This window comes from Callorhinus ursinus, unplaced genomic scaffold (assembly GCF_003265705.2).
Source record: "Callorhinus ursinus isolate GAN/ISIS: 27379988/994484 unplaced genomic scaffold, GSC_fseal_2.0 scaffold22, whole genome shotgun sequence".
Lineage (NCBI taxonomy): Eukaryota > Metazoa > Chordata > Mammalia > Carnivora > Otariidae > Callorhinus > Callorhinus ursinus.
In genome coordinates, this window is record NW_027397084.1 from 14,605,167 (window position 1) to 14,620,609 (window position 15,443).

A 15,443-nucleotide genomic window follows, 5' to 3' on the forward strand; every position below is an offset into this window, starting at 1 on the left:
TCCTGTTATTTCCAATTACTTGAGTATTATTCCTACAAGGAAACTCTGGGTATTTTTTAAAATGTCCTGTTACCATTAACCACTACCTCTCTGAGTATATCAAACTTTTCATAACACTGTGCAACCGAAACCAAAATGAAAAATAAGTTAAACTCTAAAAATTAAGTCTGTAGTCATCACTGATGACCCCTGATTTAAAATCTGTGCATTCAGCAAATCAGCTTGAATCCTCCATCAGTGACAGGTCAGGTCTGATTCCAGGAAGTAATCAAGCTTCCTCCCTTCAAATCCTGGAGGCAGTTCGAAGATCTGAGAAGGCATGCATTCACGCCACCTGGACTCAGATTCTAACTCCAACAGTTAGCAGAACTATGAACGAGAGCCATTCACACCATCGTTCTAAAATCCATTTTCTTCATTTTGAAAACTTAAATGATGACCTCATCACTTCTACCTCCTTGAGTGGTTCTACAGATTCCATAAAATAAATCGACATCAAACGCTTCGCACAGTGCCTGGCATGTAGAAACCTCTATAAATGTTAGCTATTCCCGCTGCAATTTTATTAGCCATGCTTGCCGCTTAACGTTTCTCCCCAACAATCTGTCAGCTAGCACCAAAAACAAAGTCCTTTCTCGCCACGTTCCTTTGGGAAACTCGAAGCCCTCGTGCCTCACATCCAGGTCATTGCTGGCTCCCACCCAAATGCAGGCTCTTCCTGTCGTGGAGCCTCCCGTGACTGTATGTCATGCTTCATCTCTCCTGACCCGGTTTGACACCATTCTCAAGCTTTCCAGAAATGTCTATTCTGTGGTAAACAAAGTCTCTCACCTCTTCTGAACCTCACACCACTTCTACCATTTTACTGAACCAGGTCTGCCCCTCTTGCCCCAGGTCAAGTCCCACCCACGCCCCCGGCCCGTAGCAGGGCAAGTGTAGTCCAACTCCCCCAGTGACGCACAACCAATAGTTTTCCAACCATGACCCAATACATCCCAAGACCTCATTTTTACAACACAGGCCACTCTTGTACTACCACCTTCTTCTCCTTAAAAATGATCCCGCACACCCCCCCCACCCTCTGCAAAGATCCAACACCTGGCTCAGCGTGTACCTGTCTCCCTCACAGTCCACCTTCTCTCCACACCTACTGCTAACATCCTGGATCTCAGCATCTTATGCCAGAACTACTGCAGTTAAGACATTTAACTTCTAATAGTGAGTTCCTGTTCTTCTTCTACTTTCATTCTCTATCCCCAGCTAAACCACTCATCTGGCTTCATCAACATCTCACATTCCTTGACTTGTCCAGTTGGGTCCCACTCTATGAGCCCTCTTCTACCTTCCCCTCCTCCTCTATCTGGCCTGTATGACAGGATCCACCACTTCAAATACCTTCTCCTTGCCCTGCAACCCCCTGGCCAAAGCCCAATCCTGATCAAGTCAGCTGTAAGCCTCCTCTACTCGTGCCCTATGCTCTAAGCTCCACAGGAAAACCATAGTCCCATGTGGTCTGCTGCCACCATAAATTCCAGCTTCGCAATTCAGCTAAGTGCTCTAAGAAACCTAGCACTTCTTCTTGATGTCCTAATTGGCCAGTTTTTCCATCCTTCACAATATCTCTTTCAATATTCTTTACCATTTGCAAAAACTCCCTAACCCCATACCCCCTTATGTTTCACAATCACTTTTTTATCTCCTTCGTTATAAAGAAAATAGCAACATGAGTAAGAACTCCCTCCCTTCCCTGCCCTGCTACCCACAAATTTGGCTTCCACATGACCTGCTTTTCTCCTGTGCTCAGAATCCTTCCACCTCCTGCCTTCCTGGGAGTCTCACTCTATCAATCATTCCCTCTTCATCTGGGTCCCTGCTCTCAGTACTTAAAATGCCCAACTCTCTTCCATCCTAAAATAAATAAGCTTCATAAACTCAATTCCCTCTTTACTTATCATTGTCTCTCTCTCTTCCCAGTAAAGCAACTGAAAAAAAAAACCCTCTGTATTTTTTGTCTTTTTAAAAAATAGATTTTATTTTTGTATTTTTTACCTTTATTATCTTTACCTGTCAACCTGTTGTGGCTTGGCTTCCATCCCAATCACTCCACTAAAACTAAGTAGCAGTGAGCGAACAAGAAAGTGAGGGAGGTTCCTGCTCATGACTTGATTTTCCCAATGAAAAAAGGAAATCAGATGGTGAAAAGTAACAGAGGAAGTGGTGGGCACAAAAAGAGGGAGGTCACATGGCACCTGAAGAGCTCAAAGATATGGTGAGCAATCATCTACTACCTCCTCTTCCAGTCTCACTTACTCACTAAGCACTCACAAATGTCTGCTCGTACCAGTACTGGGCATTGGTCATACAACCATCCTCATGGAGCCTGCAACCCAATGACAGAAAAACATCTTGGAGAAGAACTCAAAGGTTGCTTTCTAATCCGTCCATTTTCTTTTCTTTTTTTTTTTTTTAAGATTTCATTTATTTATTTTAGAGCGAGAGAGATAGCAAGAGAGAGCAAAAGCAGGGGGAGGAGCAGTGAGAGAGAGAAGCAGGTTCCCCGCTGAGCAGGGAGCCCTCTGTGGGGCTCAATCCCAGGACCCTGGGATCATGACCTGAGCTGAAGGCAGATGCTTAACCAACTGAGCCACCCAGGTGCCCCTCAATCCGTCCATTTTCTAATCCTGATCTCTCAGGCATCTGTCAGTGTTAGTCTCTCCTCCCTGGCTTCCCTGATGTCACTCCTTCCGGGTTTTCCTCCTGCCCCTCTGGCCTTTCTCAGTTTTCTGCTACCGTTCCTGTAGTGCTGTTCCTCAGGCTTGGAGCTCAGCACCCCTCTTTCTACTCTCCCTGGATAATCTCATCTTCTATAGTGGTTTCAATGCCCCCCTCATATTGATGACTCTGGGATCCCTAGGTTACACCCAAACCTCACCCCTGAACTCAAGACCTATAAATTCCAACTCCCTAATGAACACTTCTGTCAAAATAGTAACATTAACCAAATCTGAGCACTTCAATGAGCCAGACAGTGTGCTCAAGTGCTTCTCAAATATTATCTCATGATCATCACAACAGACAATCTCATTTTACACATGATAACGAAGCACAAAGTGGCTATGTGGCTTGCTCAAGTGCACAAACTACTAACAGGTAGAAGTAAAACCCAGACTTGAATCTATCCGGCTCTACTGTGCTTTAGCACACAACCTCTTCAAATTCACTGCAGAGAAAAATCCATTTCTCTTTCTCCATCCTGCTCTTCTTTCTGTATTCGTAGCTTGGAGGACGGCCCCATCATTTGCCTGGTTGCCCCCGAATCACAAACCCTGAAGTCCTCCCTGATGCCTTTTTCTCTGTCCATACCTACCTTCAATTGGTCACACGGTCCTATGTAGCCTCATCTCCCCACCCTCCCCTTCAACACTCACCCAAAAACCTCCTCATGCTCCAGCCACACTGAGCGACTCCTTGTTCCCTCAATAAGAACACATTTCCATGGGACACTATGCATTTATATATGCTCCTTCTTACCTCTAGAATGCCGCCCCAGTCAAGCTCTTCACTTCTCTGTCCCTTTGAGGAACCCCGTCCCACCATCCTCTGTGCTCCCACAGCGCCCACACAGACTGCTATCCTAGTACATTTTGTGTATCATTATTAGATAACTTCTCTCCCTCTAACACATGAGCAAATACACACAAAATAAAGGTGTCTTCTTCATCTTCGTATTTCAGCGTCTAACCCAGTCACAGCTTGGCACATAATAGAAAGTAAATGTCCCATGAACATATGTCTTTGTGACTGAGTTTGGCACCTGTGGAATATGAATTTCATTCAGGCAACCAGGATATCCTTGATCACTTCTGCTTCATCATATACTTCAAGGTCCCACACAGGAAGGAGAGGCTTTAATACTACAGTGGATGTGCAAACTCCAACCAACAAAACTGATGCATCCATAAAAATGTCACTTGACCAAGGAGGTTTTTGTCTGCTTACTATTAACACAATAGAAATGACACATTTGACAACATTTTTCAAAAAATTTATTTTAGCACTGCATAAAAACCACCTAAATCTAGTATTCTCCAAGTTCAAGGAGAGAGGAGATCAAAATGTTTGAATTAAAATGTCTTTATATCACAAGTCCCAGTGAACGCCAATGTCAACTCACAGTATCTTTCAAGACCCAATTATGACAGGACATTAGAATGGCCCTGAACTCCACAAAGCTTCCACCTTCTTCTAGAACTGAGTCTAACTAGTGGGAACCTGAAGTTCTTATAAACTGTCATAACTTGGTCTGCATCTAAGGAGCTTTCTATTTTACTCACAATTGAAATAATTCTCTTGGCTTATTTTTTTTAATTTTTCAACTAAGCAACTTCACTGACTTTTTTTCTGGCATATCTGCTTTAACTGTGAAATTTCAGTAAATAGTTTATCACAGATCTGCTCAAATTTACTTTTAGTATTATCAGATATAATTGGTTCAATTCCCACATGAAAATGGTACTGAAGTGGTTGAAGCAAGTTAACAGAAAAACACCCAATCTCCATATATTTTTTGCTAAATATATATACACTTAATTGGCCAAATCTTTATTTCACTTGAATTACAGAAGAAATGTTATTTCCTTCGCATAAAGCCCAGAAGATGGTGGTGTCACTACCAGGCTAGAACAAGAAAGGGTAATTTGCCTTTTACCACCATTCTATTTACGTGTATTCCTCTTCCAAGATAGTTCAAACCAAAATTAGAAAGAGGAATCTACAAGATTTTTATGTGAAGTGCAAGTATCTTCTAGAGCCCTGACAAAAGCTGGTTTACAGAGAACAGTTTGGGGTTTAAAAATATGCGACAGTAAGGCATTCTCAAAAACTGCATGGTCACGTTATTAGAAAGTGGGTTCTCCAATGGGGATTCTAAAAGCATTGTTCTTACTGGAATTAGAACAAATGCTCAGAAAAATCTAACCATTTAGATAAGAAGTCCTCAAAACCATTTGATTTAGAAATATGGCTGCAGGCTATATATTTTAGCAAAATTATTTTGAGCCATGTAGGGCATAAAGAAAGAATCCAGATACCTAGTATATGAAATCATTTTCATAGTTCAGGATCCTGAGCCTTGAGAATAAAGAAGTCATTATTTCTGTTTTATCTTTTCACTCCATACAAGATCAAAAACTGAAATTAAAAAAAAAAAACAAAAACCTCAGCCTAAAAAAAAATGCTACCAACAACAAAACAAAGTTCTCATACTCTTTACTACCTTCACATCTCTTTTTCCCACATTACCTCTACCCTTAGACACAACACTGATGTTTTACCACATAATTTCTCTTCTCCCTCTTGGCAGAGCAGAGACAACATACAATGATTGAAACAGTAATGACTGGAACTAAAAGAAGGTGCTGGGGGCTGTAGGAAAGTCTCAGGGTGGGGGTGTAAAGAGGTACAGACAGAGAGAACTCAAACACAAGAAAGCAAGTCTAACCCAAATGCACAGAGTTCTAACTGTGGTGGAACCAGGCATGTGCCTGCTCAGGGATGAGCTTCGTTTCATAGTGCACACTGACCCAGGGCTTCATACGGCACTATCAAGCAATGTGAAGCAGTCTCAACAAACAGCTCAAAAGACACAATAAATACCTGAAAACAAACAGACTAGTTTGCTTCTGCAATCTGGGATCCAAAGAAACCAGTGCTAGAACTCTCAAAAAATAAAAGCATGAGTTGCTCCAACCCTTCTAAAACCTCGTCATGTGTATTGACTTGTCCTGCCACTCACGCTCAGTCATCTGCTAGTCTCCCACATCCTTAGGGAAGACACAAGCACCTAATAACGTGGACATATTAGATGTCCTAAGACTGTGTTTAGGGGAGGAGAAAAAGGGCCTTTTATTCCCTGCTTTCTCTCTTTCCCCACTACCAATTATTGAGTTGCGGTAACTACTATGCTTGGTCTGGACCATCACTTCTAGTCTCCAATGTCAATACCAATGACATCTTTTAAGACACAGTCATGAGAGACCTAGAATAATACTGGGCTCAAAAGAGCTTCCATCTTCTTCTGGAACTAAGCCTCAGTGTCTGGATTAGTAACAGTCTCCTAACTAGTCTCATTGCACCAAGGCTCGGCCTGCTCTCAAATGCCAGTTCAGGTTGTCCTTGACTCTGCTGTATTCCGGCTCAGTCTTGGCTGATCTCTCTAGACTCAAGCCATTCCCTTTTCGATTCTGTGATCAATGAAGTTCAAACCATATGGACCACATGTTCCCTCTTTCTTAGGGTCCTCCATTCAAGCTACTTCTCCCCTTTAAACAGTCTCCTCACACTCTGCCCAACATGACACAAATTAGGTGCTCAATATCTGCTGAATAAGAAGGGGGAGAGGAAAGAAGGAAGGAGGGGAGGAAGGAGGGAAGGAAGGAAGGAAGGAGGGAAGGAAGGAAGGAAAGGGGGGAGGGAAGGAGAGAGGGAGGGAAGGAAGGAGGGAAGGGGAAAAGGAATGAAAGATCAGAAACATGGTTCATGTTTTCACTTGATATGAATGAGTTTTAACCTATCATGTCCTGACCACTGCACAGAAGTACCCAGCAACAAGCACAATCCCAGAGGACACTCAGCAAGAGCCTGACATTAGGTATGAAAACTAAGCTTCATCCGCATCATTTCTCTAAAAAACAATTTCACAAACTTGACACAACAGATAACCTCAAAACATCTTTCTGATGAAAGAAAACAATCCAACATATCCCATCTCATAGTGCACTCTGCTTTCATTCACAGCTTCTTGCTAGATGACCCACTTACTGCTAAGTGAATGGCAACTGCCTCACCGTATTGGTCAGCTGAGGCTGTAAATGTGAAAGTCCTTTGAGCAAAGTCAATGCCACCAGACAACTGGGCGACAGGAACACCCTATTTTTACAGATGTTGTCATGGTTCTGGCATGCACTGAGAACACGAGAACAGCCAACTTGCAAAGTTGAGTCGGATACTCCCTAAATGATTCACTTTATTTCTTTAAAGAATGCTTGGATTTCATTCTTCTATACAAGGCAAATAATGCAACATTTTTTTTATATTTTAAAATACTTATAATTTACTGAAAAGATTAAAAAGTTTAATCAAAGTTACTACTTAAATAATTTCTGTATAACACTGGAAAAGGCGACATCTCTGAAGGTAAGAAAACTAAGATGTCTAGCTTACAGAAAGCTGTAAATATCCTTAAGGATTAAGCAATCAGGGGAACTCAAACTGAAAATATGGAAAGCCATGTGAGGACCCCCTCATTTCACTGGTGAGCAAGCTGAGGCTATAAGAAGTGAAGTGAATTGTCCAGGGTCTCACAGACTTAGGTCTCCTAAATTCCAGTCCAGAATCTGCAAAAGGTTTCTCCTTCACATTTAGAAAAGAAATCTATCCTTACAACTCACACTCATTTTCCCTCCAGGTCAGTAGCCACAGGGGGTGCTCCTTTTCCATGCACCATCTGCTGAGAAAATGGCTGTACACACACGGGTCATGAGAGGGACCCCCTACCTTTGCCTTAACCCCTAAAGTCAAGCCCTTTTCACTGGAGCTTCTCAGTCTCCATGTTGGCCAAGCAGCTGATAACGTAGAACTCTACACATTTTCAGAGGAAGATATACCCCTGGATCTCACACATGAACTGAAGGTCAGGGTTCACCGAAATATTCCTCACTAAACTAAACACAATACCCCAACTGACGGGCTTTCCCTCACAGAACAGCCGATTTGCCTCCAGCATTATGTTCTCTTCTTCTCTCATACCAGAGCTACTATCAACAATGTCTCTGAAATGTTCTAAGATGTAAGTAACCAATACAAGCTCCAAGAATTGGTTATTCCTAGGGTTATTTCTGGTCTAAAAGGTTGACAGAATTTTAAGCTAATTATGGAGTTAGAGGAATATACTGTCTGACAAATAGGTATTCAGGAAATATTTGCTGAAGATAGAGTGAGAGGATGAGTGGAGTTGGGGAGACAGAAGGGGGCAGTGTACTCCACTTGGGCAGAATGGTTTATGTCCAAAGGAAAAAAAGAAATGCCATGTTATAAATTTTGAAATAACATATAGCTCTTCTAGTCAGCAGACGGTTACAAAGTATTTCCTCTTTTCCATAGAAGCAGAAGACAGTAGTAAGATAGAAAGTATCAAGTACTTACAGTCTAATAAATCCTTTTCACATATATTATCTCATTTAATGCTCAAAACACACCACCCTGTTTCACAGATGTGGAAAATAAGACCTGGGTTAAATTTCAGTCTTCTGACACAAGATCTCATAAATTCTCTTCCCTCTGCTACATCAAATGTGTACTGACTCCCTACAACATTCCAGAAAGAGCTTTACCTATCAGTGAATCATCTCATTTTATAGAAGCAAAAACTGATCTTTTAAAAGAATTTATTTCTTTATTTTAAGGGCAGAGGGGGGCAAGAGGAGAGAGAGAATCTCAAGCAGACTCCCAGCGAGTCTGGAGCCCAACTTGGGGCTCAAGCTCACGACCCTGAGATCATCACCTGAGCTGAAACCAAGAGTTGGATACTTCACTGACTGAGCCACCCAGGCGCTCTGAAGCAAAAACTGATTTAAGGGACACACAGTAAAAACAGAAACGATACCTAGTCAAACGTTCTTCCTTGCAGAACACAAAATAACTATTGGTTCAGAGAGGCTTGGACACAAGAGTAGTATCAAAGGAAATTCAATTCTTTCATATATTTTTGTTAAATACAAAAAAATAGAGTTTATACTCTATTTGAGAGAGTTCAGGTATGAATAAGAATGAAAGCTGCAGGCTGGAAAAGATGGATCTCAAAATTCTCCTACCTCTGGAGTCTCATCATAATTATTGCACAAGAAAAAGTGTACCGTTGGGGAGAAAGACTGGCACGGAGCTGTGGAAGGTGGTGACCTGTGTTCAGTTGCTGACCACACCACAGACTAGCCCTGTGGCCTCTCTGGGCCTCGGTTTCCTCTCCTGTAAAGTACCTCCTCACAGAGGTGCTGAGAGACTACAATGACACATGCACATGGTTCAGAAAAGCACCTGTCCTAGAGTGAACCATGGTGAGGACTATCGCTTAAACTCTTATTCACACTACCTGCCATTATAGTCAGGCAAAAGCAAATTTTGTCAACACAGGCAAATATTTCCAAGCCAAGATGTTTGCTTCCAAAGACAACCTCTTCAAAGATGTTTTAACTACTTTGGCAGAAACAAATGTAATCAACACATTTTTAGTGAGTGCTTCCAAGTTTCAAAAATGTGTGAAAATGCTCCACAAAATATTTTTAACAGCAAAGATGGCATAAATATTTTGAAAATTCGATCTGTCTAAAACTGCCTCCTAAAAGGAAGAGTTAAATAGAGGATAAACGCAAAAAGTTGATAAAGTTCAAGTGCTAAGGCTCTAAATTAAAAGCAACCTTTAGCAAATGTTCATTTATTTCTTATTCAAATATGGGGGGAATATAACTATTTTTCTTGTACAGCAATGGTTTTAAAATTTTTCATGCCCTTCATTTAACTGAAAAGATCAAGGCATTGATAGAGAACCAAATTCTATGCAATTATTTTATAACTAAACTTTCACAGACTGATTATGAAATCCAAAAAACAACTAGCAATGTTGCTTAATTTAATGTTGTATTAATTTTAAAAAATAATAAGTATATTTTCATTTAAAAAGATGAAATGGTTCAGAAAGGAATGAGTTAGTCAACTGTAAAGCAAATGAACTTTGTTTTCAAAATCTGTAAACCAAACCTATCATATAAAAGGAAAAACATTCAGGTTTTATCCTAATGCTTGAATTCTTTTTTTTTTTAAGATTTTATTTATTTATTTTGAGAGAGAGAGAGAGAGCACAAGCAGAGGGGAGGGGCAAAGGGAGAGGGAGAAGCAGACCACCGCCCCCCCCAGCAGGGAGCCCAGCACGGGACTCGAACCCAGGGCCCTGGGATCATGACCGGAGCCGAAGGCAAATGCTTAACCAATGGAGTCACCCTATCCTAGTATTTGAACCCTAAGTAAGAGTTCTGTAGTCTAAGATTGATAAAAGACTTGGCTTAAAGAAAAGAATATCAAATAATTATATTTCAGTGAGTTTGAATATTAATGTATTCTAATATTTTGAGATGGTTCTCAATTTTTTAAAACCTTTATAATATAAAAGTCAATTAAAAAAATTAAACTCTTGGGGCACCTGGGTGACTCAGTCATTAAGCATCTGCCTTCAGCTCAGGTCATGATCTCAGGATCCTGGGATCGAGCCCCATGTCAGGCTCCCTGCTTGGGGAGAGCCTGCTTCTCCCTCTCCCTCTGCCCACTGCACCCCCTGCTGTGCTCTCTTTATCTCTGTCAAATAAATAAAATCTTTAAAAAAAATTAAATTCTTCATTATGTAGAGATTGATAATATAATCTGCATAATATCCACACTCCTTATTTCTCATCCTTCTCTCCTTGGCTTATTCCCTTGGTTACCGCACTATACATCGGCAATTCACCAGAGGATTAAAAGGAACATAAGAATAGTTCAGTTTTCATTAGTTAATATGGCCACATGGTGGAAGGTGGTGACCTGGGAAGTTAAAGTTATTCATGATTATCATCTCAAAGGTCTAACTTTCAGGTGACTAAGTTTACAGTCATGGTCCCTGTCATTTGTTTTAAACAAACAATGGGACATACTGCACGTAGAAAAGAGCTGTATTTTATTTCTCTCAGAGTGCCTTGTTTTGGTTCAATATATAACAGGTACATCATAAGTGCTTAATAGAGGAATAAAAGAAGGGAGAGGTGGAGGAAGGGGTGAAAACACTAAACAAAATGGTATGCAGTTATATACATGAATTCATAGATATTTAGAAGTGAAAGGGATGTATATGGGGAAAAGTGGGTAACTTGTAACAGGTAAGAGTCCAGCTTGGTAGATATCTGGGTGAACCCCAAGCTCTTCCACTTACTGATTGAGTGATTTAAGCAAGTTATCTAACTTTCTGGAGGTTCAGTATCCTCCTCTGTAAAATGGAGCCAAAAATAAAACTCTTTCATAGGCTTGCTCCAAAGATTAAATATCATAATGGTGGAGTGTCTGGCATATAGTAGGACTCAATGAATACCATTATTATTAACAGTAGTATCATGATCTAGTCCAATATCCTCCTTTTCTAGAAAATGAAATGGAGACTTAAAGAAATGGGGGGGGATTAAAAAGCTAAGTCATACAGCCCTCTGGAGCATAGACTGACTAGAACTCAGACCTCCTGCCTTCCGGGCCCATAATCCACACTGCTTATCAGAAAAGCTACCTTGAGAAGAGGACGAGATACAAATGCTAAGCTGGGGTGACAATGGTTCCCAAAATTTCTTGTTTTTAAGCAACATGTAAGAGGGTGAATAAAACATAATGCCATGTTCTCTCATGCCCCACCAGAAGATACTCTGATCAAGTTAAATCACGGGTAAGGCGTTTCCAATAAGCATTCCAGATAATTCTACTGCAGAGACTCTGGAGTCACGCCTGGAAAAACACTGCTATAGAAGAGTAACAAGTGCCCTATTCCTAGTCTTGGCCATTAGAATCATCTGTGGAGCTCGTCCCTAATCTGTTACATTAGAATCACTGGTGTGATATCCAGGCACCTGTAATTTGTAAAAAGCTCCTCAGGTGACACCTTACATGTGGTCAGTTAGAGAAACAATGGCCTATAAACAGAGAAAACAACCAGCTTTGCTGAAATCAATGTAAGAAGACTAGAAAGAGGTGGGATTTGTGAAACTAGAGAAGTAAGAATGCTTTGTGGGAAAAGCTCAAGGGCAAAGGTTGGAGACCTTGTCACAAGGTACAGGAAGCACGTGAGTCTTAGACAAATAAGACATCTCTCAAGTAGGTGACTGCAATGACCTCATTACTCCCTGTCCCCAACCATGGCCTGCCTTTGCCACCTCTAACACTCATCCTTCATAGATGAACATCAACTCCTATAAACATCAAGCCCTGCTCTGACCTCACAGCAATATCCTTCAAAACTGACAATCAAAGTAGTTTGCTGAGTAGTTCAACTCGGCTCCTGCCATATACTGTGTTGCTTTAAGGACATGACTTAACCTTAGTTCTGACTTCTTCATTCTATTAAAGAAGAACTATTCTGCCTATTCATACAGTTGTTAAGATAAAAGACACAATGTGTCTGAAATCCTTTTTCCAATTCCAAAGCAATACACAAATCTAAGGTACTCCTTTTTTATTTATTTACAACTCCTGACCCTAGTCAAGATTAACCCGATTATGAGATTTCATTCAGTAGCACTCAAGGAGGCGCTGGCTGAACGACCTCCACAGAGCCCTGTGCCTGCAAGAACACTCTAGGTCAGCACAGGAATTTAAAGAGGAGGTAGGCTGGTCACCTATACTAGAAATGATAAACTTCACAGGACCAGGGAAGTTTAAGTCAGAGGACTGAACTAATTCAAAGGTTAAGAAAAGCTCAGAGAACTGTACACTATTCTACTGGGAAGTTAAACTCAAAGTCATCAACCCCAAACCTGCAGAAAACTGACCAAGAGAAAGAACAGATGTGACAGGGAAGATATGAAAAAGATCTTGAAGGAGCAAATAAGGAAGGAATGCTGGCTAACCCTGAGATGTAATGCTAATAAAGGGGCTAAGTGCCCTCATTTGCGTTTAATTCTCCAATAAAAAATGCAGAAGCCAATGCAAGATAAAGAGTTGTGTGCATAGTTCTAACCAAAGGTAATTGAGCAAACAGAATCAAACACCTCCAAGGTTAACAGGAAGTATGTCCTACGGGGAGTACCTAAGCTGTTGGTTCTGATTCTTTGTAAGCTCCAGAATGAAGTCTTTATCTGGACTGCAGGGAAGTAAGACGTCAAACTCCTCAGATAAATAATGACTATCCCATTCAGCTTTTACCCTAGAAGATATGAGGCTTTGTTAAGTACTTCCATATCACAATTATTTAAGAAATCTAACTGGCAGGTTTGTGTCTTCTTAGAACACATATATTTTCCACTGAAGTTTAAAATCTACACCAATTAGAAGGGTTAAAATCCTTGGCATGAGAATAAAACAAAAAAAGGCTTATGTACCACTTAGGAAACAGATTCTAAGAATTCCCATTATTGAAAACATGTAAGGCTTACAAGAAGCCATATTATACACACACACACACACACACACACACACACACACACACACACACACAAACAGCTGGAAAACATGGAGCAAAGCAAGTGGTTTCATTCCTAAACACAGAACAGCTAAGTAGTTTCCTTTTGCACTGACACAGACTCTATGCTTTCTCTTCAAAATGTAACCACTGAAAAATGTAAATCTAAGGGCTGACATACTATTGGCAAGGCATGGCAGTATACATACACGGGAAGAGCTTCCCAGAGCTCCACAGCCAAGGCCCACGAGGATCATGCACACTGACCCTGATAAAACCTCATTCTGTTGCTATGCAAATGATCTCCGCTGACCTCGCCAAGACTTTTTAACATCACATACCAAACTTATGTCCAGGGTTTTTGTTAAAAGACAAAGTGAGAAAGAGCTTAAAGACCATCCACTCCCACCTAGTAACATGTAGAAGCTGTCTAGGTAATGCATGTCTCAAGCAAGTAAATAAATATTCAGTTACATTTTAAAGACAAGTGAAAACCGCGGAGAAGTAACTTGTCTAAAGCTAAATATCAGTGTTAGGAATAAAGATCTCAACTTCCGGACGTCAGTGTCATACTGAAATTCCTAGGACATGCTGCCCAAATGATTTCTGATTTTAGATGGGGGCTGGGGAATAACTCATGTAACAAACAAAAGAGATTTGGGCGATTTCATCTTTGATACCCACCCCAACATACACACACACACACACACACACAGAGAGAATTAAAAGCAATTATATGAGTATTCCTGTGCATGAAAACTGGTAGAGAACTGGCATTGGCTTTTCAAACTTATGGATCAGCAAGTCAGTACTGACTGATAATTGTACTGTATCCTCCCAACATCCATCATGAAACTATTATCTTCTCGTGACTGTTTTCTGATGCAATTTTTGCCTACACTGCAGCTAAGTTTCCAAAGGCTCTTCCATTGGAAAAGTCAAGGAACGTGAACTAGAGAACTTCAAAAGATGTGCATTGTCTCAAGGCGACGCTTTTCTAAGTCTTCCAACAAAAACGTACGGGGGCTTAAATTTAAATGCGATCAAAGAAATGCAGATATCATAGAAAATAAAAATCATACTAATCAAACCTAAGGTTACAAATAACAAAATGTACCAAGAAATCTCCAACTTTCACATAAACTAATATGAAAACTTTGACAAATTACAGAACCTCAGTCGGATATAAGTACCTGAGTCCTTATTTATACCTTAAACTCAGACTCCACGTTTCACTTACCTCATTTCCATCTGTGTCCTTGGAAACAGAGGACACATTGGTACAGAGGGAATGACATCTCTTTTTTTCAAAGCAAAAATGGTACATGTCATGAGGGCAAAATCTCTCAGTGTTTTGCTTTCCTTGAACACTGCTATAATTTTTTGATGGGTCTTCAGAAAACCCACTTTTTTCAAATCTCTCTGTACCATAGTGAATGGAACTTAAGCTGGCTGCCTTTCGTAACGTTAAAACATCAGTTTTCCTTTGGAATGTTATTTCTCTCCTGTTGGCATCATCTAAATGTTCCTTCCTCTTTGCACAATAAGGAGTGCTGTCCTTTTCTGGAATCCTTTCCTCCAGGTCACTAACTTTTGCTTCTGTGTCCCTGTCATTAGCAGAAGTGTCCCCATGGTAAGACAGATCTCTTGCAGCACTCGGCACCAGTTTCTGTTTCACACCATCAACTAAAACTTGTGTCTTCTCTTGCGGAATCCCATCTTCCAGTGTGGGGTCTGGGGCAGCGGAGTCCTCCCGTACCAGTCTCCTGGGTAAAAGAGCTCGCTGTTCTTCTGAGAGCTGAATGCCACTCTTCTTGCCTTCATTTTGCTTGTTTGGCTCTACTGACTCTGTGTCGCCTACAGTTGTCTTGATCAGCTTTCTCCTGAAATATTTTCTTCTGGGAGAGTATTTTTCAGGGCTCAAAGGAGTTTTGGCAGGATCTAAATACTGTTCTTTCTCGGCTCTGACACATCCACAGACATTCCCCATTTGATTTGCAGGAAATCACAGTTCCACAGATTAACTCATTTCAAAATCCAGGGCTTCCTTCGATCTTCTGCATTAAGCCTGAAAATTCCACTCTGATCTCTAATTCCTCAGACTTCATGACCATCCTCTTCAGCATGAGGCCATTTTGCTTATGAGAAAAGCGCACGCAAGAAATACCATGGCATCTTGCCCAGCTGGGTCCCTGTGTCTCATTAT

At 40.9% G+C, this 15,443-nt stretch overlaps 1 protein-coding gene across 23 annotated transcripts in view; it reads right to left on the reverse strand.

Annotated features, from left to right (window-relative positions):
* Positions 1-15,443, reverse strand: part of DST (dystonin) — a 478,114-nt gene that overhangs the window by 198,219 nt on the left and 264,452 nt on the right. Inside the window, exon 1 of one of the 23 annotated variants that reach the window (XM_073905134.1) lies at positions 14,478-15,362. The exons of the other annotated variants lie outside the window; for them this stretch is intronic. Coding sequence (XP_073761235.1) covers positions 14,478-15,227 — 750 coding nt within the window. The 5' untranslated portion in view covers positions 15,228-15,362. Of the gene's footprint in view, positions 1-14,477; positions 15,363-15,443 lie in introns of those variants that run through there. 23 annotated transcript variants of the gene reach the window in all.